Raw genomic sequence first — 25,605 nt, 5'->3', positions numbered from 1 at the left:
GAAGGAAGTCACCTGGGTGAGGAACTTCTGAGTTTGTTGTGGCTGGGGCAGTGCTGCCCTTTTGTGATTGAAATGACCATTTTTGTTTGAAGCCAGCTGCAGGAGTATCTGCTTTATTCAGCAGACTGTCTGCGGCAAGCTTAAGCCAGGTCACTGCTCTGGCTTGCCCCCCTGGCTGCTAACGTGCTCTTTATGAAGCACGTTAGGATCCATCTCGACTGGCCTCACTGACAGCTTCAGGGACACTCACTCCTACTAGCCTTTGCTGCTTTGACCTAGGAAGTGAGGTTCTGCTGGGAATTCTTCTACTTTTCAGGTAGACTTTTCTTTGTTTATGTGCAGTGAACCCCTGTTTCCAGTCCAGTTTTTTCTCTATTATATTTAATAGAAATTCCTTATATTTGTGGAGAGCACCCTAGCCAGGTTTCCAGTGCCATTGTCTTTTACTTTGATATTCCTTTGATGATTTCAGTTGCACAGTCAGAAACCGCAGCCTTGGCACCTCTGTCTTCCTCCTGAGTCTTGTCTGTTTTTGCTCTTTTTCACCTCAGCTTTCCATACTTCAGTCACAGTGATTTTCCCCCACCCCTACCTCCAGTGCACCAGATTCTGTCTTGACCTAACAAGCATTAACATCTATTATCTGTTATCAGGGAGGCTTCACCCTTAACTCCTTTCTTGCCCATTTAACCTCTGCTTGTCCTTTAGAGCTGAGTTCAAGCATCAATTCCTCAGGGATTGTGTCTGGGCCCCCATGTACCCCCCTACAGGTTAGATTCCCTTTGTCATATTATTACAGCATTCAGTTCTTTTTCTTCACAGCTGTTAACATAATTGTAATTGATAAACGTATTGCATAATCCCCCACTAGAGTCAGCTTCTTTATTAAGAAGGTAACCTCCATGGGGACAAGGATCACGTCTGTCATGTCCTATTCAGTTCATAGCATATTCCCAGCATCTAGCACAGTGCATGCCATACAATTGCCCAGTTGATTGAATGAAGGAATAAATTTAGGAGGGCAAATAAGAATTAACCATCTTGTATCAGAAGTTTATATGTACTTTTAAAATGAATACATTCACTCCATTGCTTGGTGTTTTCTGTTTCACTATCATCTCTTAGTTTTAAATGACTTGGTCATGAAAATTAAGCTGTTGGCATCAGTAACTCCTTTCAGAAGATCAAAACGCATCCCTTCTCTCCCTCTCTGCCTCTAAACCAGACATTGACTTCTGATCTGTCCAGATAGTAATACTACAGCTGTCATTTTGAAGGATTTGTCAGCTGCTGTAAACTGCTAACCTTTCGTTTCCTCCCCCCTCCCTTTTTTTTCGTGTGTGTGTGTGTGTGTGTGTGTGTGTGTGAGTGTGTGAGATTAATAGGATCACTATTACTGGGAGTTGCTTCCTTAGGTCAAGTAAATTTAGTAAATGCTGCACGTAATCTCCTCCTCTTAGAAATTCACTTGGTAATTGTCATTTTAATAATATGTTTCCCAGTATTTCCCAAACTTTCTGACCCCAGAATTCCTCTCCTCCTTTATTTTGGTTCAAAACTGATACAACCCAAGGCTCTTTACTATTTTTGTGTATTTCACCCCAACTTCTTTTATTCACCAAGGGTTCTCTTATCACCCTGCCAAAGTAAGGAGGGAGGGAACTAACACTCCTTAAATGCCAGATTTACATCTACGATTCCTTTTAATCTTCACCGTAGACCTTGAAAGATAGGCTTATTTTCCACATTTTAGCATGTGAGGAAATGGAGACTGGAGAAGAGAATTATTTTTTTGCTCAAGGTCACATAGTGATTCTTTCCCTCTCTTTCTTTCTCTTGTCCTCCCTCCCTCCCTCCCTCCTTTCCTTCCTCCCTTCCTTCCTTTTTGTCTCTACAAAACCTTGTGCTCTTTCCCATCCCTGCCTGGGGTAAGAAAAGAAAAACTCTTCTGATTATTTTAGATTCCGCACCTCTAGGTATCACCTTAGTTTGAGGAGTGTTAGGTGGCAGCTTGGGACTCTTAAAAGTGCCAGAGACTCTGGAGCAGCAGAGTTTCCAGGTTGTAGGTGGGCAGCAGCAGATTGTCAGTATTTGGGGAGATTGAGAAGAACAGGGGAAACCTTGCCTGCCCCTGCCCAAATTGCCTCTGTAAGCCCTCATGCTTCCTTTGCTCCCTCATTCTGTGCTTAACTCATTCTCCCCAGTTCCAGTCTTTTCTCCTTTGTTGGAGTTCTGTTGATAGATTGGCTTTTTATCAATAGTGCAGTAGTTAATATTTATTGAGTACCTGCTTTGGATGTAGCAGGTGCTGTACTCCTTGAAACAGCTGGCTTGCTTAAGGTCACATAGTGTGAATCTAGAATCTTAACCTACCTCTGCCTAAGTGTTTTTTTTTAGTCTTAACGAATTTTTTCCTAAGGGAAATCTACCCTAAGCAATGAAAATCTGTGAAATCATGGGTTTGATGTGCTCGCTGTATATTTTTTATAATGTATTTAAATTAAATGTATAGCTATTAAACATTAAAAACACCCTTACTGGGCTTCCCTGGTGGCGCAGTGGTTGAGAGTCCGCCTGCCGATGTAGGGGACACGGGTTCGTGCCCTGGTCCGGGAGGATCCCACATGCCGCGGAGCGGCTGGGTCCGTGAGCCATGGCCGCTGAGTCAGCGCGTCCGGAGCCTGTGTCCCGCAACGGGAGAGGCCACAACAGTGAGAGGCCCGCGTATCGCAAAAACAAACAAACAAACAGACAAACAAAAAAACACCCTTACGTGTCACCAGAAATCACCTTGAATACTAAACCTTGGGAAACATTGCTGTAGTCTACCCTTTTAACTTTATTCATTCATCCATCCATGAATAGTTCAGTATGTATCTGTAAAAGATGTGCACTTAAAAAACTGATAAAAACACACACATATAGAGCACATAGTTCCATTATTATACCTAAAAAATTAACAATAATTCCTTCATATCAAATAGTGTTTATATTTGCTTAATTGTCTCACAAATAATTTTTAAATTAATCGCCCTTACTTTTTAGAACAGTTTTAGATTTGCAAAACAATTGAGCAGGTAGTACAGAATTGTCATATACACCCTCTTCCCCTGCATAGTGTTCTCCATTATTAACATCTTACATAAGCGTGGTCATGGGCTGCTATTGACGCATTATTATTAACTATAGTCCATAGTGTATTCAGCTGTCTTTAGTTTTTACCTCATGTCTTTATTCTGCTCCAGGATTTCATCCAGGATCCCACCTTACATTCAGTTGCCATGTGTTCTTAGGCTCCTCTTGGCTGTGTCATTTTCTCAGACTTTGTTTTTGATGACCTTGACAGTTTTTCGGAGCACTGGTCAGGTATATTGTATTGCCCTCTGTTGGAATTTGTCTTGTTTTTCTCATAAAGTCTCTTAGTAGTTGGTTTTTCCAATTCAGGAGACAGAGTTGGTTCACATATTGCATATAGTTAATAGTCTCTCAAATCTCTTTTAATCTATAAAAATTGCCTCTCCCATCTTTTTTTCTTGCTGTGTATTTATGGAAGAAACTGGATTGGTCATTTGTTCTGTGTAACTTCCCCAAATTTGGATTTTGCTAATTATGTTCTTATTAGGTCTACATATTCTGATCTCATTTGTATTTCTTATAAATTGGTAATCACATCCAGAGGTTTGTTAGATTTAAGTTTAGTTTGTTTCTCTATCAATTAACAAAATAAAACAAAAATCAAAACTCATGCTATGTCCACTGTGCTATGGTGCTTTCTTACTTTTGTGATATTCTCTCTCCTTTCCAAGTAAGTGATTCTTGAAGAAATACAGAACTTCTTTGCATTTGCATTTTTCTGAGTTAAAAACTGCATAATTTATTGACAGCTGATAGAGAAGCAGTAACCTGGCTGCAGGAATATCCACATGTCGTTGTCAATTTTGCCAAGGACAGTGATGACACATTTTATGGTATTGACTATCAGTATTAGAGTTTTATTCCTATAGTTTTTAAAATTTTCAACTTTTTTCTTTTTCTCAGTTCATAAATGTAATGACTTTTGCTATTGTTGGTATATACTTAAACCTTACTTTATTTCAAAAAAAAAAAAAGAATTTGAGTGATTACAATGACCCATACAGTGTAGGAAGATAAAAACAAAATAAGTGGATAAGTGAAGATGAAAGGAAAAAATAAATGTAGTAAAATAAGGTAAAGGAAGAGTTAAAGTTACACAAAAATGCATAGAATAAGGTTAGTTGTTACAGGAGGGGCACAGGTTAGGCGCTGCTTGTAATAGTAATATTCTGTGTCTGTAGCAGTTTGCAGGACTTTTGTAATCTTAGATGATAAATATATTCCTTGCTCTAAGGTTATTTATTTATTTGGTGTGCTTGTACTTGGTACTACCAACCTCATCGCTTATTTGGAATTAAATGCCTGTAAAGCAGTGGGTCAGCTTTCTCAGTATTGGGTATCAGAGCTCCTTGGAAAATCAGGACTCGTTTTTTCTGTTGTACTTTCTTTCTGCATTCTTCTTAGTGTTTAGTTTACCCTGTTACATATTTTTTTCTTTGTCTAGTATCTGTGTTATAGCAGGAATGGGATATTCTTCGAACATTTAGTTTTGAATACTTTTAGTAGAATAAAATGACTTCCTAGGAAAATAAAAATAAATTTAAGAATGTTTCATCTGCAGAATATTCTTTGTCTTTAAGACCATGGCCATGTCAAATACGTTTTTGGCTTTTGCCTGTTTTATTTGAACTAAATATTTAAGGTTTGTTATGATTTTTTTCCAGTATAAGGTAGCAGAAAACCCAACTCAAAACTGGTTTAAGCTGAAACAGGGAATTTATAATTTGAAAAATCCAGAGGTAGATGTGGATTCAGCTTTATTCCTCAGAGTGAATGTAGTACCTCCTAGAACCAGCTGTCCCTTGTGGTAGCATGAGGGCAGTTCCAGCTTTCATCCTCTTATGTTCACGCTCAGTGGGGAAAGAGATTTCTTGTGGCTCCTGTAGAAATCCTGGATTCAACTTGGAGTATGTGCTTATTCCCGAGTATGTGCTTATTCACCTAATCACACTGTGATTAGATGATGTAGTCAAAAAACAAGCGTCCACCATCAGCCCTTTAAAATTACAACATTACATTCTTCTCTAGCCTCTGAATCAAATTATTGCTTTGCATGTAACCTTCTGGACTTTACATGTTAATTATTTGATAAATTAGCAAATATTTATTGAATTCCTACTCTGTACAAGCGCTGTGAGGACCTGAAAGCATTACATTGTAAATTGGTAAATTGTCTTATTAATTGCTTGTATTACTTTATTTTTTATAAATTATTTTGGAAATACAACACTTAGTTTATTTGGAAATAAAGTACAAATTTTATAGGAAAGTTTAGTACTTTGTGTTTTCCTGTGGTTTATAGACCAATTTTTGGTTTTTGAATTTGATTATTTTCAAAGTATAAGTAAAAATCACCCTTTCAACCTTTTTTTGCTCACATCCCAATCTTGGTAGCTGTTTTTTTGTTTTGGGGGGTTGTTGTGTTTTTTTTTGCGGTACACGGGCCTCTCACTGTTGTGGCCTCTCCCGTTGCGGAGCGCAGGCTCAGCGGCCATGACTCACAGGCCCAGCCGCTCCGCGGCATGTGGGATCTTCCCGGACCAGGGCACGAACACGTGTCCCCTGCATCGGCAGGCGGACTCTCAACCACTGCGCCACCAGGGAAGCCCCTTGGTAGCTGTTTTTATTGTTTCTCTTTAGACTTTTAATTCATCGATTAAAAGAAATGTGGATCATGGAATATTTTTTTTCGTCTTAAATGCAGCAAAAAAATGCCCGCATGAGATTTGTCTTCTGATCCTCCTCTCAATTCTCTATTTTCTCAGAGTTAATAAAAAATTTATTATGATGGTGACATCTCTGTTCTGTGCTTTGTAGAACATCTTGACTGACCACTTATAGCTGTCATACATAAAGTTATTAAAACAATGGAGCTTAATAGTGTTTTTGATAAAGAAGTCCAGTATCTCTTAAATTGATATTGGGCCTTTACATCTTGACTTCATTACTTCCTTTGTGTGAGAACTTCCAGAGTGTTGTAGTCTACCTGTGTTCATATGTACTCCTGCACAAAGGTCTGTAACGTATAGGTTGACCTTATCGTAGCATGTGTCTCGCAGCAATTATCTGCTGTTGAGACTAGGTGCTTTCAAGGGGGTACATACCAAAAGCACCTCGTGAGATATTTAGAAGACCTGGGCTATAAAAACATTTTAAGAAGATGGACAAAATGCTCTCTATAAGGTCCCTTTCAGCTCCAGAATTTAATGAAATCTCTGGCTTCAAGAGGTAAGAACTCCCCGTACCCAATTGCCTGCAGGAAACAGTGTGAAGGGAATCAAAGACAACCTTGCTGTGCAGCAAGCAGCAGGAATCCTTACTAAGGCAGTCCTAGCCCCCGGCTGAAAGACAGATTCGTTTGTTCTTAGAGCCCAGTGGATTGTGAGGCACAAAACTTCATTCTTATTTGAAACCAAGGTCTGCTTAGGATATGAGAACAATGGGGATTATATGAGAAAGTAGAGCAAATGCAAAGTTTACTATACATTTAATTAAGGGTTGATAAATCCCTGTATATCTATTAGCTTGGACCACTCACTTTCATGCTATTCCTAGCTTAAAGAAGCAAACTTTTGATTACGATCTTTTTGTAGATCCATCGCTCTGTGTGTGTGTGTGTGTGTGTGTGTGTGTGTGTGTGTGTGTATAAAATTTTAAACATTGAGACTCTACTAACTTGGAATATGTGTTTCTTTGGAATGGGGGCTGGTTAGGTCTCTGAAAATAAATGGATATTCGAGAAATGAGCAGTGTTTAGAAAATACTAGAGGGCTTGTTTAAATGGTGCAAGGTTTGATTTCAAAAGATTTCTTAGCAGGACCAACTTTCGTTCGATAGGTACAGTGAGACAGGAAGTATGTTAGATAGTGGAAGCTTTGAAAGTCTTTGGAAGTGATTTTTAAAATACCATTAGTTAGTGGAGGTTGAGTTTTAATACTCTTGAAAGCAGTGAAACTGCATTTCTTTGAAGTATTTTATACTTCAGGAATTTAGCCATTTATCTCCCTTTAGTGAACTGGGAAATAATATAGCTTTATTTCCAGTAATAATTTTGATACCAGAGTATTTGGTTTTCAGAATTCTTGTGTTGTCTGTTGAAGCATTTAGTATACTGGCATGTTCAGTAAACTTTTTGAATGAATAATCAGTTTAAATGAAAGAGTTAAAGTAGGATTATGATGTGGTCTGACTATAATTGTCAGACCTATTGAGAGTAGATGCAGTAACATTCCTTAAGGCATCTTTCTGAAAGTGATATTTCTTCCTAGAAAAAATGAGAGTGTTCATTATATCAGGGGAAAAAAAGTTTCCTCTTTCTTTGTGTTCTAATTTTTTTTTTTTTTGGCTATGCTGAGCGGCTTGCGAGGTCTTAGTTCCCTGGCCAGGGATCGAACCTGTGCCCCCTGCAGTGGAAGCATGGAGTCCTAACCACAAGACTGCCAGGAAATAAACTCTAATGTTCTTTTTAAAACATGATAAACTTTGCACTCTCTTACATGAAAGTAGGGTAAGAATTTTCGTTCAGTACTGGTATGATAGGGCAGTCAGATCTTGTTGTGTAGGCACTTCCAGAAATTCTCTGATTAAAGCTTTTTGGCTTGTGAGAGTTGGTAGAAGGATGAGGAAGGGGTGCCGCCAGCACCTGTGTCTGGAATGGTAAAGAAGGGGAGGTTGGACTGACTCAGGGTGGGGCTGGTGCCCAGGTATAGATAATGAGAGCAGATGTCTCTTGGTGCTCAGATGATGTCTACAAAACAAGGTGAGTTTTTAGTTCTTGCACCCTGGAATTCTTTTCAGGTGTCATGCAGTGTGGAGTATGGATTGTCAGATGTTTAGAAGTGGTAGCCTCCTAAGACAACACGGTTGTTGAAGAGTTTTCTGTGGCTGGGTATTCTCAGCTATTAGGGTAATGTCTTTGTCACCTCAGAGTGCAGCCAAACTCTGGTAGCTAGCCTAACCCCACCTGCTCTCCACATTCATTGGAGCATGGGCCTGAACCAAGGGGAAAGTTGCTAGGACCAGAACCCCAAGTAATAGTGTGGAAATGCCACTTTGTTTTGAGGTGGCCTGGAGGAGAAAGGGGTGAGAAACTTGAATACTATATTGCCAGTTTTATATTGGCTGCATCTGAAAAACTATGGTAGACAAAAAGAGTAAAAATCACCTGTATTTAATTCTGTATCCTATATGTGTTTTTTTTGTTGTTTTTTTTTTTTTTTTTTTGTGGTACGCAGGCCTCTCACTGTTGTGGCCTCTCCCGTTGCGGAGCACAGGCTCTGGACGCGCAGGGCCCAGCCGCTCTGCGGCATGTGGGATCTTCCCGGACCGGGGCACGAACCCGTGTCCCCTGCATCGGCAGGCGGACTCTCAACCACTGCGCCACCAGGGAAGCCCCTATGTGTGTTTTATTAAATAAAATAAGATCATAATATAATGTAAGTCCTGATTTTGTAGGCTTTATTCACTTAAGTTTTCTTGAACTTTTTTCATTGTATTGTAACTTCCTTTTCTTATGTAACTTACTTCTAGGTCAGTAAATATACTCTTATAAAAATGATTTTTATTTGGTGGAAACATAATATTCTATCTTCTGGATGATCTGTAATTTATTTAACCAGTCTATTGTTGGGCATTTTTTCCTTTGCTGTTATGACAGTCATGTGATGAACATCTTCTTAGCTATATTTTTGGACATATCTTTATTTTTTCCTGTATTATAATTCCCTACATATGAAATTGCTGAATCAATGATGTGCATTTTTTTCAAGTCTTGAGTATGTAAACTTTTACATACTAGTTGTACACGAGAGGTTGTACTAGTTACGCTCCCATCAGCAGTATAGATGAGTGACAAGGAGATAAAATTTGAAAGTAAATCAGAGGAAAATTGCTGCTTTAGGGAGTTTAATGTCTAACAAAGGAAGTGACAGGGAGTATAATTCAGGGAAGAAAGTAGGGATTTTGGAGTCAGAGTTGCAAGTCTGCTACTTTTGACCTCTGGCAAGTGGTTTGATGTCTCTGATCCTTAGTTTCTTCCTCTTTAAAACTAAGATACCTGTCTGTCCAGAGGTGGTGTGACAGTTAATGAGATCACGATAGCTGTACAGTGTCTAGCACATAGTAGGCACTCTGAAAACACAAATTTGCATCTCCTTCCCAAATTATCCTTTTTTGTAAATTTCATTTACATTTAACATTTTTTATTGAAAATGATATTAAATTTATAGTTTATTGGTCTCCCCTAGTCCTGAAAAATGTTCCTAATTGGAACAGAGATGCTAACTGCCTAAAGGCTCAGATGTACTTAATTTAACTGTTGTTTACTTCTCTGCTGTCTCAGGATTTGTGGATCTTGGATAAACCCCATTGGAATTGGGTTCAAACTGATCTGACCTGGAGCTTGCTAGGGGAATCTGTTCCTTATTGGCAGCTGAACCTCAGACAGGTCCTGGTACAACTGAGGACCCATGTGGCTATGCCGGAAATAGATTATTGTGTTACATCCTGTTCTCTGTCATGCTGCTTCGAATAGAGATTCTGCTTCCCCCTTCATACATCTAATCCTTCCTCTCTCCAGCTTCTGTTAGAGTGCTGAAAAAACATAGTGACAGTTTTGAGTGGTAGTTGTGAAGTGGACAAGGATGATTTTTTTTTCATTTGAAATTACTCAGGAATAAGCTGTTACCGTTTTGATGCTCACTGCTGTTTCTGAAGGTCACTAGGTAAAATATTTTTCTAGCACTCAGCATTTTAACTCATTTTAAACCACAGGTATTTGAGATAGACTCAATTAATTCTTGGGAAGAGAATTTGTTTTTATTTAAATTGTCAAGTTACTATTTGTAACTTATAACAACATATAACTAGTTATATAATTAAACAAAAATAAAGCATCACTTAAAGTTATACAATGTAGTATTAAAATATTATTATAAGTACTAGATGTTCATTGGAGAAAAATTAGAAAATATGGATGAATAGAAATTATAAAAGAAAAATTACCCTTCGTCCCTCTACCAAAGAAAACTGTGAAGATCCATTTTAGTTTTGGGTTCTGGTATCTTCTTTTAGATAATCATATAAGATGAGATATTTGGACATTGAAAGTTTTGGGGGTTTTGTTTTGGTTTTAGTAGTAGGATTTAAGGAAAGTTTGGGCTCTGGCTTTGAATCCTGATTCCACTACAATTTGGTTGGGTTTGCATCTCTAAAACTTGTCAGAAAGTAAATTTCAATTTTCCTCATTCTTATCCTGTTTTCTTTTCTCATTCCACTGCCTCCTTCTCCCCATGCCCTTTTCTTCCTTTAACATATATCCCAGCCTGAAAATACCCTGTGGTGCCTTATCTATAAATATGTAGTTCTACAGTACAGTTGCTAAGAATTAAAGCATTCACGTTCTTGGTTACATGTCACATGGTTACTGTCAAATTCTGTTATAATAAAATACCATTATAAGGAAATGTAAACCTTTCACACATTGAGGCATGGACCAGTGTTCAGTTCTTTAAAACACTTTGGAAAATAGCTTTAAACTATGAATTAACAAAAGTTAATCAGATTGTAGAATTCATAATGCTACAACCTGATTATTATGGTTCTTAGTTTTAAAAACAATACAGTTATTTGGTGAGAGTTTGCTATTTCTTGTAGGCTGCCATCAAACATTATAAGAGCAGAAACCTACATTGTGACTCTTAGAAGACACTATTTTTTTTTTTTTTTGGCGGTACGCGGGCCTCTCACTGCTGTGGCCTCTCCCGTTGCGGAGCACAGGCTCTGGACGCGCAGGCTCAGCGGCCACTTCTCACGGGCCCAGCCGCTCCGCGGCACGTGGGATCCTCCCAGACCGGGGCATGAACCCGTGTCCCCTGCATCGGCAGGCGGACTCTCAATCACTGTGCCACCAGGGAAGCCCCAGAAAGACACTTTTAAAAGCTTTGTGGCTCTGTTTTCATTACAACTACTGCAGCTTCTTGAAAAGCAACAGTCTGAGAATTCAGACACAATAGGATAGTTCCTAATTTGGATTAACTTTAATTCTTGCTTTATTTGCTTTGAGATGAGGACAGCCTCCAGCAGAAACTGAATGGATACTCTATAGCTGTCACATCTAGGTTTAGAAGGCTGGAGTTTCATACTCTCCTTGAGCCCACCTACTGTATCATTCTTCAGGACCAAGTCCCCACTCCTGGATAGAGATTCCCAGTGGAGAGCGTGTTATCGCCAAGTGATTACTATGAAATAGATCTTTTCTCTCATTCCTTCTGTATTTGGTAGCTCCCATTTCATTATCATGGCACTCTTTGTATTATGGTGGGAGTTTTATTGGAAAAAAATTGACTTTAGACATGTACTTCCAAAGGTAAGTGTTGGCCCTTGTTTCTACTCTTTGTAGCCCAGCTGAAAGAAATTTGCATTAGTTGTAAAATAAAAATGAGGGGCTGTCTTTAGTCTCTCTAATAGACTTATCTTTCTAACTTCTCTTTAACATGCTTCACTCCAGCTGCCAAAGGTCATTCCTCTGCTTAAAAGTTTAATATTTGTCTCATCATTGTCTCTAGCAATGGTTTGAATGTTAAAGTTTTTGATGTCTCATTTGAAGGAATTAAACCATTCTAAACACTCTTATTTCACAATATTTATAAAAACATATACAGTTTTTGTATACTGTTTATTACTTCCTTTCTTTATCATTGGGTTACTATTGAGCCAACTTCTTTTTTCTCTATTCTTGCATGTGGCAAATGTTCCCCACATGTTCTAGAGAACAGCATCTTTTTTCTTTGATGCTTGCTTGAATCGGCTTGGCTTTGGCTTGATATTATGCTTTATCTCCTACTTCTCTTAGTCTAAGAACCTCGCCCCCCACCCCTTGCCAGTGTGTTGCATGACCTGCTTCTGTTCCTCTGACACATATTGTTGAAGCAATAGGTATACTGAGTTGCAGGGAAAAACAAAATCTCATACACGTTGATAAAATATTGGACCACACACCTGGGAAGGATTGGCTGTTAACTGGTGAGCTATAGCACGCAGCCTAAGAGCTGTTTTCCTACAGGATGAAGTCTCAAGTTCGATAGAATGGTATATGGGAGTCCTCTGTGATTTGGCCCCTCTCTATCAGGCTTTCCTCATCTCACACTTAGATACTTTAGTCATGCTAAATTAATTGCAGATACTTGAATAGGACTGCCATTTCTTAGCTATTTGGCTTTGCTTAATGCTGTTTATTCTGCCGGAAATGTGTCTCTCTCTCTTTTTCCCTTGGCTGCCTCCTACTCATCCTTTATGGCTTAGTTTAGGCATTTTCCTCCTTTGGGTGTGTTAAGAGACTCTGTGTGTGTGTGTGCGTGTGTGTGTGTGTGTGTGTGTGTGTGTGTGTATTTACATGGCACATTCTCAAAATTCCCTCCTGTAAGCTGCTGGAGGAAAGAGAGAATGTCTTCATTGCGTTTCTGTCTGCAGATATAAGGTCAGGTAAGTTTTTTGTTGAATGGAATAGTATTTAAGCCCCTCAACTTGGTTATCTCAATCGTGATGATAGAAGAAGCTGGTAATGGTTCTGTGGAAAGAAACGAATTAGGATTTATAGGGCATTATTTCTAAATCAGAGTGACATTAGAGAGACGATTAACATAAAATACCTCTTTGAGTAGCTTTTAAAAGAATTGCCTCTTTGAGAAGGAATCAGGGCAAGATATTCAAAACAATTCCATCTAGACACAGACCAAAGTTAGCTTTTGTGAGTTCTTCTTAAAGCTAGCCAATCAGAGGCAAGGTGCCTGCAGCCACTTTTCCCTTTTGATTTGTGGTTCCTATGGCAATAGGAAGAGAGCCTAGGACATTTCCCTCCTACCTCTTTTAATAACTTTTTGCTTTTGAAAAATGCCAAAAGCTATTATTCTTTTTGTCTTATAGTGTTTCTCAGCATGGTGGCCCTGATTTTCGTTTTTGATTATACAGTGGGTATGACAAAATTAATAAACACTATCAGTTTCCTTGATTAATGTTATTTTCTTTGGCTATAGAACATACAAATATAATCAGTCTAATTGGGTATTTGCTGTTAATGTTAGAATCCCCTGTGAATCATTTCCTGTTCTCTGTGAACAACCCTAAATTAGAATATTGGTCATTACAAGTAGCTAAATGTGAAATTAAAACAAACATTTCTTAGGGGTTTTCTACCCCTGAAAGGCCTCTCTTAAGCATCTCCATTGTGATCCCTCTGGGTTTCTCTTGAGCTCCAGGCTGAAGTCTCAAGAGGAAAGAGGCTTAGTTTGTATTGTTGTTAGCTTAATACGTAGGTCAATAAGTGTTTGTTAAAATTGGTAAATACCCACGGTATCAGGGTAAGTTCTTCAGACATGTTTTAACAATGAGATAGTGTTTCAGCAGTTTAAAGATAGACCACTGTTAGCTTTAAAAAAAGAAAAAAGAAAAAGAGAGATAATAGTCTGCACTGTGATTATAGCTTATATGAAGAAATCTTTACATTATTCAGTTAAAGAGTGATGGATAATAGTTGTTCCACAATAGTCAACATGGATTTTCAACCAGGTCCCTAAGTTTAAAATTAGCAGCGTTAAGAATCAGTTACTGCTTGTGGTCAGAGCTGTATTTTAATGCTCTTAGGTTGATAAATATGGAACTTTTATGTTTAGCCGTTATTTTCAAATTAGATCAATGTCCTCTTGGACCATTAGACCTAAGAGGAGCCTTATTTAGATGAGCAGGTGTAGACTTTATTTAAAGATGGATGTATTTCCTAGAGTGGCATTTTCTTTTGAGTAAAGACTATTTTTCAGCACTGTGGTTGGTTGTTTAGCTTCAGGGTAATTGAGTGTGAAAGTAGGGCAGTTCTAATACTTGTTATGAACACTGGCATCACTCTCTTTACCCCAAAGTATCTTCCATGGACGTTATAAAGATAAGTTTGGAAACTGGACCCTCAAAGGGTCCTTTAAAAGTCTTTTTCTGGATATACACGTTCAATATCAAGTTTTAAAAAATACTTGTAATAAACGTTTAATATTTTGAAATTAAGTTCTCAGAAGTTTTTCCTTATGTTGTTTTCCATATTCTTGTAAGTATTAATTCGATCATTAGATGATTAGGAAACCTTGGGAAGATCATTACTTTTCTTCTTTGGGCTTTAGTTTCTTCACTTCTGAAATCAGGGGTGGAAGTTTGAACTAATTGGTCTTCCAGTTTCCACAGTCTATGATTCTTTGATTTATTGAATGTGAAAATTGGTCCTTTTTTTAAGTTCTGGATCTCAAGTTACTAGCAGAATCTAATCAGGGTACAGTACGTTATGCCTTCATGGTTTTTACCCTTTGAGGCAAATACATGTTAAACCTTGCAGAGGGAATCTGTTTTTAGTGAATAAATGAAAATTGATTTGCAGATGAGCTTTGGCACTAATTTGGTATTAGTTGCTAAGTACAAGTATAATCCTTAAACTCTATTCTCAGATCTGAGTGATTCTGTGATTTGGATAACTACAAAGATTCCAAAAAAGAAACCTAACTTGAGCTATGAGGATGTTGGAAGTTTATTTAAATTAAATAATGTGTGTAATCTGTGTATACATACGTAATGTGTTTGGGCCTTTTCTCTGCCCTAAACATTTTGCTAGGTATCTCTGGATAGAGAGAGTTTGTTGTAGTAAAAAGAAAACATGTTTGCTTAGAGTCAGACAGGATTAACTTGTAGTCCTAATTCTGCCATCAATTAGCCCTTTTTTTCTTGTACCTTGGACAAGTTGCTGTTTCAACAAATCAAGCTCCCCTTTCCTGATCTTTGGTTTCCTCATCTGTACAATGGAATAATACTTGTCTTACAAGGGTTTTTGTGAGGGTTTACTATGTCAGCTGTCTAGCATATAACAAGAGCTTGATAAATGGCAGCTATTTTCATTATATTATACAAACATTTATTCAGCATCTTTTATGGCACTCTATGAAAGTGTTGGAGTGGCAAAATATGTGTGACTGGAGTATCAGTGATATACTTTACTGTATTGGCTATGGGAAGCTTTGAAATGAAAGCACACTATTGGAAATGTGTGGCATGTTATCGTTACTGAAAACCTGCTCTGTTTTTTTATTCCATTTGAGTCCTCTGGTTTTGTATTCTTTTTTTTTTTTTTTTTTTTTTTTTGCGGTACGCGGGCCTCTCACTGTTGTGGCCTCTCCCGTTGCGGAGCACAGGCTCTGGACGCGCAGGCTCAGCAGCCATGGCTCACGGGCCCAGCCGCTCTGCGGCATGTGGGATCTTCCCGGATCGGGGCACGAACCCGTGTCCCCTGCATCGGCAGGCGGACTCTCAACCACTGCGCCACCAGGGAAGTCCTGGTTTTGTATTCTTTAAATACCTTTTCTAAATAATCTCAATACTCTAGTTACATTATAGGTGAGCTATAACTAGAAAGTACAGATGCTGGATAGGAAGGAATCGGGTCTGATTTCAAGCATAGTGGACTTTGTTTATATTATAGCTGGGGTAACCATAGAATTTATCTACCAAACCAGAACACTTTGAGAGTGAAAGTTATGCTGGGACAAGTGTAAACCTGGACTGTCCCAGGAAAGTGAGTATATTTAACCATCCTAATTATAGCTAGAATAAACAAGTTTATGAGGTTGGGCCTGAGGCTTCTGCAGTATTTTGGTTGAACCCAAACACCCACCTTCAGGTTTGTTTTTTGTGTTTGTTTTTTTTTTTTGGCATGATTATTGATTTTGCCAGAGTAAATTAATTGACCTTAGGTCTGAAAAAGTACTTATTGAATACCATAAATAATCTAATGGTTTAAAAAATACTAGCCATAATGCATATGTTTATATTTTACTTTTTTTCTTAATTCCCTTAAAACCAGCAAGCTCTTGAAAGAGGAATGGGAATGGGTAAATGAAAGAAGCTTTTAATTCTTACTTGTGTCAAATGAACTTTGTAAGCAAAGTCCAAAATGAAAATCATGATTATTCTAAAGTTTTTTCCTTTGGGAAGGCAGAGATATGGATGACACTCAAAATCAGATGCGTTTTTATCAGCTCTTTTATTTCCTGTATCTATCAATCAGTCTGTCGCTTATCTTTCTTGTTCTTTTTGCCTTATGTCTCTAGGTCTCCTGTAATTTTATTTAGGGATGTGCAAAACTGTACCCAGATGATAAAATTTCAGGTGATCAATGATAATAGAGGCATCATAGTCTTGTGGAATGAATGTGGGTTTTAATAGCAGCCATCAAGGTTTGAAATTCTGACTCTCCCCTCCTTTGCTGTTTGTCCTTGTGCAAATGACTTACCTCTGAGCCTCAGTTTCCTGACGCTGTGGTGTGGGAATTAGAGAACACATTTAAAGTGCCTGGCACATGGTAGGTGATGTAATGATAGCAATTATAATTACATGACATAGACCAAAACCCACTACTTTTATGAAGCTAGAGTGTCGATCTCACCATAATCTTGTTTTGCACTCAAACTTTACAGTTCCCTTTAGTGGTTTTCATTTAAACATTCTTTCTCTCCCTCTTGATTCTGTTCACTGTATCCTGAGGAGTTAGTGGTTGGCAGCAGAAACCTCCTTTCCGTAGGACAGAAAGTGGGCCCTCTCCCAAGGTTTCAATAAGTTTTGTTGGACTACCACCCCTGACCTCCAAGCTGCCAAGGGTGCACCCCCCGCCCAACTAACATTCAAGTTGCCTGTGTGAAGGAGTGATTTGTTGCGGCCTCTAACTGCTTCTTCTTCTCTTCCTTCCTTTTTGTCATCCTGCAGTGTTCTGTGCCAAGGTCTTTGTGGCTAGGCTGCGCCAACCTGGTAGAGAGCATGTGCGCACTGAGTTGCCTGCAGAGCATGCCCAGTGTCAGATGTCTCCAGGTGCCTCTCTTCTTTCTTGTTGTAAATGTGTTTTTTACGTATACCATGAACATTTGTTGAAACTTGCAGTAGTGTGTTTAATCCAATGTTAAGTCTGCTAAATGTTCTGTGTAACCCTCTGCTTTCCTCCAGCCTGGGTGCCCCACATGGAGGAGTTCATGCCAGGAGGGGCCCTTCTGAGCAAATGGGTCTTTGGATGGGCCCTGTTGTGCTCCTCTTTTTCTGCTCCTGCTTTTTATCCCCCCAACCCCCACCTTGAAGCTGTGATTCTCATGTTTAATAGCTGTGCATGTACCCAAACAACCTTGACATTTTCCATTTGGCTACTTTCAACAGTTCTTTGTTGAGTTGGGAGGATTTCATAATTCAAGTGGTGATTTTTCTATTTTGAAACTCATCTTTTTGGCTTGCTTTCTCTCCCTCCTTCCATAAAGGAGTGGAGAAAGAATCACTAATGGTACGAAGCCTCAAATTGAAGCTTATAAAGATCACAGCTTTATGCTGGCAATAACTATCAGTTTGGGCCACCTCCCACACCTGTCCTTAGGGTCCACCCAGTTTTCCAGGCCGAGGCTGGCAGAGAATTCCACAGATAAAAGTAAAACTCTTTTGGGGTGTGGGAGGGGTTGCTCCAGAAAAAAGCTATTAGCAGGAGTGCAGCTGGACTGACCTCACTTGTTGGGATGGATTGTAAGAGAGCCAAGGCAGAAAACATTGTGACTTTATTGGGGAAGCTCTGTTTAGAGAAAGCATGAATTTAATTTAGTATGGTTTCAGTAGCAGTATTCAGTTTTCATCACTGTATATTCCAGACAGTTTGATATATCTTTAAAAAGCAATATTGAATTCCTGGCATCCTGTTGAGACTGCCCTGTTTTAGGAAAACACTGTAGAATCAGGAAATGAATTAGAGGGATATTATTGATGGTGTGGGTGAGTTTACTGTTCTCAAGGTTATCTTTCTATTCATGTTTACAGTCTTTAAGTGGAGCTGGGGGGGCCAGGAAGGAGAAGAGTTTCCTTCATATTGGGATCATGCTTTTTATTTACTTATGAGCAAACATTCTGAGCAGCATTGGTGTGGTTATTGATTCAGATTGCTTTCTTTAGAAAACTGTGCTGGAACCTCACTAACACAGTTAACTAGAGAGTGAATTTAATGTAAGATCCAGCTGTCTTAGGGTCAGTATAAAAACTTAGGTTACAACTCTTAGGGTCCAGGGATTGGGTGTTTCAGCGATGCTGCAGGGTAATGTATGTTTATCCTTGGAAAAGCGGCTTCCCTGCATGTGATGTATCTTTAACAAAAATGTTCTTGCAATAGCAGACATTATTGCATGTGTTCTCCTTGGTGCTAAATAATGGATATTTGCATTATAGTAATAGTGTACATCTTTGTCTCTATTTCTCTGAAGATGCTTACTTGAATGTTACAGTTTGCTTTTTAGTGGACTGATCCAGTTTTTTTTTCCAGAAATTTAAGCAGGCAAAGAATTGTAGTTGTTAATGAGGTCTGGACGAGCAGATTATTTTTATTGCATTCAGTTAAAAGCAATTGACTGATGGAAGGCATTATTCAATATATTTTAGTAACAGTATTGTGAATTCTCTGGAGGTGGGGTGAGTGGGAGGAAATATGGGTTCCTACCTTGTTGAAAAGGAAACCCAAACGTGTTAAAAGTTCTTCTTTGACTCATCTCTCCAAGTGAAAATCATTTAAGAGAAAAAATGTAAACTTTGCCTTGATTGGACCTTGAAATAAGGTGAAATATTGAATGATGTTCACTGAAATGTGAATGGAACAGATATTGTCTTCAGAGGTGTATTTGGGAGTTTCATTTACTTAGGTTTTCATTTTCTTTAGTTTATGATAGAGTATGCAGCACAGTAAAGTGAAATATGTGCTCAGCTGATTGGGATTAGCAAATCATTGCTCTATTTTGTTCCATTTGTGAATGGAAAGTAAACATATGTATATGAACCCAGAAGACTTCCTTTCTCTCTACCCCTTGGTTTTACATATTATTTTAACACTGGTGTTCCTCCTCCCTACCTCCAGTATCCAAACAAGTGCTAAAACTTAGTGATTAAAATTTAATTTGGGTATGGGCTTTTTCAAAGAATGCCTGTTGTTTATATGCTACATCTTAGGTTTATCACAAAGATGACTTTTGCTTCACATTGCATGCCTCTCAGCAAGCCCATATTAAGAAGAGAAGGAACAGGCTACCCAAAGAGCCTGGTTGACTTTCCTGGGGCTCTGGAGTTGCATGAAAGGGCCTCCTTTAAAATTACCACATTGGACCCATGAACAGTTGCATCTTTAGCCAGTTAGCCTATCTATTGATATATGGCTGAATTAGTGTACCTTCTGAAAAGCAGGATTAAAGATAGTACTGTAGTTCCCTTTAGGCATAGTTTCTGCCACCTGTGAGAGGGGAAAAGGAATAGTAAAGACTTAAAAAATAAAAATCACTCATTCACCTCAATAAAACTGTTAAAAAAAATCACCACCAATTGTACTTGGGGCTTCACATATATTAACTTTGTGACAACCCTATGAGATAGGTATTATTATTCCCATTTTTTCAGATGTAGAAACTGGGTCTCAGAGGTGATATGTGTGATTGGACCCAAGTTAATCTTTACATATCTGTGAAGTGGTGGAGCTAGCATTTAAACCCAAAATTTGCATGATTCCAAAATTGGTTTTCTTTCCTCTACACTGGAATGCTACTATTTCTAGAGTTTTCCATTTTAGTTTTGTTTGTGAAAACTTTACTGTTGCGATATCCAGTGTGTGGCTTGTTTAGTCATTATCTGAAAATAAAAAAAGAAAACCTGCCAAGTATCTATAGCGGGGGAAATTGCATTCCCTTTGCCAAGCTGAGCCCTCCTGAATCCTAAAGCCAGCGAGTTTCTTGAGTGGCTTTTCTGAAAATTCAAGTCCATGAATATTTACTGAACGATTGGTATGTGCCAGGGCCTGTACTGGTGCTGGGTATATAAAAAGATGAGCAATACAGACTTGTTCCCTGCTCTCAAGGAACCCATTGTAGTAAGCAGACCTGTGAACAAAAATCTATAGACTGAACCACAAATGAAGTCCCTGTATGTGTGTGTGTGAGATGAAATTCTGAAGTTAGCCAAATACACACACACACACACACACACACACACACACACACATGCATGTAAATATACACACACATACATACATACATACTTTTAAAAAATGTGAAACACTTTGGGTTTCCCTGGTGGCGCAGTGGTTAAGAATCCGCCTACCAATGCAGGGGACATGGGTTTAAGCCCTAGTCCGGGAAGATCCCACAAGCCACGGAGCAACTAAGCCCATGCACCACAACTACTGAGCCTGCACTCTGGAGCTCGTGAGCCACAACTGCCGAAGCCTGCGCACCTAGAGCCCCTGCTCCGCAACAAGAGAAGCCACCGCAATGAAGAGTAGCCCCCGCTTGCCACAACTAGAGAAAACCTGTGTACAGCAATGAAGACCCAATACAGCCAAAAAAAAAAAAAAGTGAAACACTTTGAACTAGGACTAACCCTCAACATTTTTTAGAACAGTTGAACTAGAATATCTTGTTGTCTCTGAACTAAGCTGAACTGAATCAATATTTTAGTTGGTTCAGATAACCAGATTCAACCAGTTGATTATTACATCATAAAATCAAGAGTTCAGACCATGTATATATGTATCATTTATATGATAATATAATTATCATATAGGTATCATATATATATATGACTGTATATGTATTTATTTATATATATGTATCATTAATTTTCCACCTTCTTTCTTTTTTTTTTTTTTTTGTGGTACGCGGGCCTCTCACTGTTGTGGCCTCTCCCGTTGCGGAGCACAGGCTCCAGACGCGCAGGCTCAGCGGCCATGGCTCACGGGCCCAGCCGCTCCGTGGCATGTGGGATCTTCCCAGACCGGGGCATGAACCCCTGTCCCCTGCATCAGCAGGCGGACTCTCAACCACTGTGCCACCCGGGAAGCCCTTCCACCTTCTTTTTAAGTGTTGGGTCCTAGGTACTAGGTTATCTCATTTAATCCTTTATGGAGAAGTTATCTATCTTGGCTTTTTTGTATATGAAGTTATAGAATTGAATTGACTTGCCTAAGGTTACACATTTATTTAAGTGGCAGAACTAGGTTATGAACCTAGGTCTGGATAACTGCAAAGCCAGTGTTCTGGTCACCATGCTGTAGTGACCTTAACCTGGCAACTGCCATTTTTGGGTAGAAACAATTATCCTTTATTTATTTAATTACTTTTAAAATACATTTTATCTATCTGTCTATCTATCTATCTATCTGTGGCTGCGTTGGGTCTTCGTTGCTGTGTGCGGGCTTTCTCTAGTTGGGACGAGCGGGAGCTACTCTTCACTGCGGTGCGCGGGCTTCTCTTGTTGTGGAGCATGGGCCCTAGAGTACGTGGGCTTCAGTAGTTGTGGCACGCAGGCTCAGTAGTTGTGGCTTGCAGGGTCTAGAGCACAGAACCAGTAGTTGTGGTGCACGAGCTTAGTTGCTCTGCGGCACGTGGGATCTTCCTGGACCAGGGCTCGAAGCCGTGTCCCCTGCATTGGCAGGCGGATTCTTAACCCCTGCGCCACCAGAGAAGTTCCTCCTCTTTATTTTTAACATTAAAAAGTTGAAAGCTAATGCACCTGGAATGTAGAGGTTCCATGTAGTGATCTTACAAGTTTTCTTGGGAATGACATTTGCAAGCTCTCAGTTGGGGAGAGTGTTAGTGATAAGCTTTTTTAAAGAGTTGGACTGATTGCTTGAAATGACAGCAGGGGTCATGTGAATCAAGTTTTAGTGCCTCTCACCTAGCTCCATTGTGGATAGTGCTGGGCAGTTATTAATAGAACTTCTTGACATCTGCCTTTCTTGTTTCTTTTCTTTTCAGTATATATAGTGAGCCACACTGGTTTGAGAACATTACAGTTGGAACTTAACAGCTACCAACGTAAGAGAATATTTTTTAGAGAAGGGAGATAGCTTGGTAGAAAGAATCCTTATTCTGGAGCAGACAAACGTCAATTCTAGTCTTCTGCCTGATGCTTAATAGCTTTGTGACGCTAGGCAAGTTACTTAATTTTCCAGACCCACGGTTTCCTCATCCTTTACATGGAGATAGTTATATCTGTCTGAGGTAGAGGGGAGATAACAGCTACACCTTACCAATTGCTTGCTGTTGAGGAATGAAAATCCATTTCTTTCATTGCTTGCACCTGGTTCCCTATTCAAGAAGAGGGAACTCCAGTCTTAGAGTCCAGGGCAAGATAAGAATAAGATGAAAGACTGGGCATATGATATGATATGGCCCCTGCTGTCAGGTGTTCTTGTTTTTTTTTGTTTGTTTGTTTGTTTGTTTGTTTGTTTTGTTTTTGCGGTACGCAGGCCTCTCACTGTGTGGCCTCTTCCGTTGCGGAGCACAGGCTCTGGACGCGCAGGCTCAGCGGCCATGGCTCACGGGCCCAGCTGCTCCGCGGCATGTGGGATCTTCCCGGAGCGGGGCACGAACCCATGTCCCCTGCATCAGCAGGCGGACTCTCAGCCACTGCGCCACCAGGGAAGCCCAGGTGTTCTTGTTTTGTTCAGGGCTGTCTCCTAAGGTCACACATGGCTGTTCCAACTCAGTGTCTCTGTCTTTTTTTTTAATGAGCGTTGGGGATTTATTATTTCTTGTTCATTATTCTGTTGCACTCTAGGGCCAATAATGTGAAGTCGTGGAGTAACCTTTCAGTGGTAGAGTGTAGTATTTTATGAACATTAAAAAACACATTTTTTTCCCTGTATAAGAAAATTTACAAATATAGTTTCTTAAGAAAAAAAAAAATCCATTGGTAACCTCACCACCCAGAGAGAACATTTGTTGCTGTTTTAAGGTCTGTCTTCCTCCTTCCTGTTGGGCAGGGAGGAATTCATCAAATTGTGCAGGTTCTCTTTGTTATTGTGGTGATGAAAATGATTATAAAAATAGTGTTTTAATGTCCCATGGAACCCCAGAGTGTGACTTTGGAGTCACTAGAAGGATAATGCCTCTCTCACTTACTCACCTGGAATAGCTCTGGATTTATCTGTATTATATAGCAAAGCTTTTAGTAAGATTTTATGTGAAAAATTCTATGGAAATTTCTAAACACACAAAAGAGTAAAGCGATCCATTCAACTCAGCCTTGAATAGTTTTCAAAATTATGCTATTCTTAGTCCAACTTTCTCTTTCTTGAACTTTTTTTTTTCTGGGGCATTTTAAAACAAATCTAAGATAGCTTTTAAAAAAAAAGAGTTTGACAAATCACTGTTTTATGTCAGCGAAAAAAATATATAAAAAAGTTTCAAAGAATAAAAAAATAGTACAACTGGTACCGAAGGTTATAAAAGACATGTAAAGTTTCCTTTGAACCCAGTTCTCACTTCCCAAAGTATCACTTCTGAGTTTCCCATTATCCTTTAGACAGAAACTTAAAAAAATAGAAGTAGAACCATATTATACATATTATTTTTCAATTAATAACTTTTTCAGTTAGTAAGATACATTGCCCATCTTTCCATATCAGCATATAAAATCATATAAACCCTATTCTTTTTTGTGGATGCAATAATATTTCATCATATTGGCTTTATCATTTAAAAAAATATGTATATGGAACTTTACGCTTCAGGTTTTTTTTTCTGTTATGGCACTTTGCTAATTTCAGTGAACATATACCTTTAGGCTTGCATGATTATGTCTGTAGAATAAACTCCTAGAAGTACAGTTGCTTGGTCAAGGAGTATCAGTGTTTTATTATTAAATTGTCTGTATACGGAAAAGTAATAATCTCTCCTTTCCATCCCCCCCGCAACAAATGTTAACAGTTAATGTTGTCTACCATTGCATGTTTTGGTTTTTTGTTCATAGGATGATATGTAACCCAACAATTACAGGGATTTTCCCTCTTTACTTACAGTCATATTGCAGACATGTCCCCAGGTTTTGTAAAATCTAACTCTTTCACCAGTGGAAATTTCACCAACTTTTATCATCCGTAGATTTGGGGGCAGTGAGGGTGAGGAATACATTTTTTTTTTCTTCTTTGTATTATAATATATGTGTAGAAAGTACAGAAATCTTAACTATATAGCTCAGTGATTTGTCACAAAATGGGCAGTGATTTATTTTGATAGGTGAGGCTAAATCGTTTTCATGGAGGGTGGACCAGTTTATAATCTAGTTTATTTCTGTAAGCTCTGGATATCATTTAAAAATGTTTAAGGTTTACTTTAAAAATATTATTAAAAATAACCTATACTTGTTCCAATTTAAACTAATAATAAAAAGTGACAAATAGTAACATGATGAATTAAGACTTTCTACCATCATTTAAAAATCACTGCATAATATTCCATTTAATATATATATTACTGATTTTAAGAAACCCTTCCTTCCTTGTCAAGACTGCTTCCAATTTTTGAGACATCCATGTTGAGTAGAACATCATTGTAGCTAAGTGTTTGTATACTTCTGTGATTATTTCTTTAGGTGAAAGAATGTGCACATTAAAACACTTTAGGTTGCTAAATTGTACTTTTGACAGGCTGGCTCAGATTATACTCCTAAAAGCAGCAGATGAGAGATTCCCTTTTTATATGCCTTAGCTGGCATTGGATAATTTAATTTTGTGGTTTTTTGCCATTCTGATAAATGAAAATGTTAAAATACATATTTATTTATTGGCCATTTCTACTTCTTGTTTTATGAGTTACCTCTTCATACCTTTTCTCCATTTTTCTAAAATGACTTTTTAAAAAAAAATCTTAGTTGTAGGAATTCTTTATATATTAAATCCAGTAACTGTCATTTATTGCAAGTGTTTTCCCTAGTTTGACATTTGCCTTTCAAGTTTTGTTTATAATGCTTTGTGCTTTGAAGAAGATTTTGAAAGAAATTTTTACTTTTTATATAATCATACTTATTCTTTTTTCTTTTTTAATATATTTTTTATTGAAGTACAGTTGATTTATAATTTGTTAATTTCTGCTGTACAGCAGAGTGACTCAGTTATACACATTTATACCTTCTTTTTTATATTCTTTTACATTATGGTTTATCCCAAGATATTGAACATAGTTCCCTGTGCTATACTGTAGGACCGTGTTGTTTATCCATTCTGTATGTAATAGTTTGTATCTACCAATCCCAAACTCTCAGTCCATCCCTCCCCCAACCCCCTCCCCCTTGGTAACCACAAGTCTGTTCTCTATGTCTGTGAGTCTGTTACTGTTTCATAGATAGATTCATTTGTGCCATATTTTAGATTCCACATGTAAGTGATATCATATGGTATTTGTCTTTCTCTTTCTGACTTACTTCACTTAGTATGATCATCTCTATGTCCATCCATGTTGCTGCTAATGGCATTATTTTGTTCTTCTTTATGGCTGAGTAGTATTCCATTGTATATATTACCATATCTTCTTTATCCATTCATCTGTCGATGGACATTTAGGTTGTTTCCATGTCTTGGCTATTGTGAATAGTGCTGCTATGAACATAGGGACG

At 38.4% G+C, this 25,605-nt stretch overlaps 1 protein-coding gene across 7 annotated transcripts in view; it reads left to right on the top strand.

Annotated features, from left to right (window-relative positions):
- The window catches only part of FBXW11 (F-box and WD repeat domain containing 11), a 132,939-nt gene that overhangs the window by 20,479 nt on the left and 86,855 nt on the right, over positions 1 to 25,605 (top strand). For 4 of the 7 annotated variants that reach the window (XM_060144185.1, XM_060144187.1, XM_060144188.1 and 1 more), the window contains one exon: positions 16,921 to 17,022. The exons of the other annotated variants lie outside the window; for them this stretch is intronic. In XM_060144185.1, coding sequence (XP_060000168.1) covers positions 16,921 to 17,022 — 102 coding nt within the window. The remainder of the gene's footprint in view (positions 1 to 16,920; positions 17,023 to 25,605) is intronic. 7 annotated transcript variants of the gene reach the window in all.

Source organism: Lagenorhynchus albirostris, chromosome 3 (genome assembly GCF_949774975.1).
Source record: "Lagenorhynchus albirostris chromosome 3, mLagAlb1.1, whole genome shotgun sequence".
NCBI lineage: Eukaryota > Metazoa > Chordata > Mammalia > Artiodactyla > Delphinidae > Lagenorhynchus > Lagenorhynchus albirostris.
This window is presented reverse-complemented; position numbering and strand designations above follow the sequence as displayed.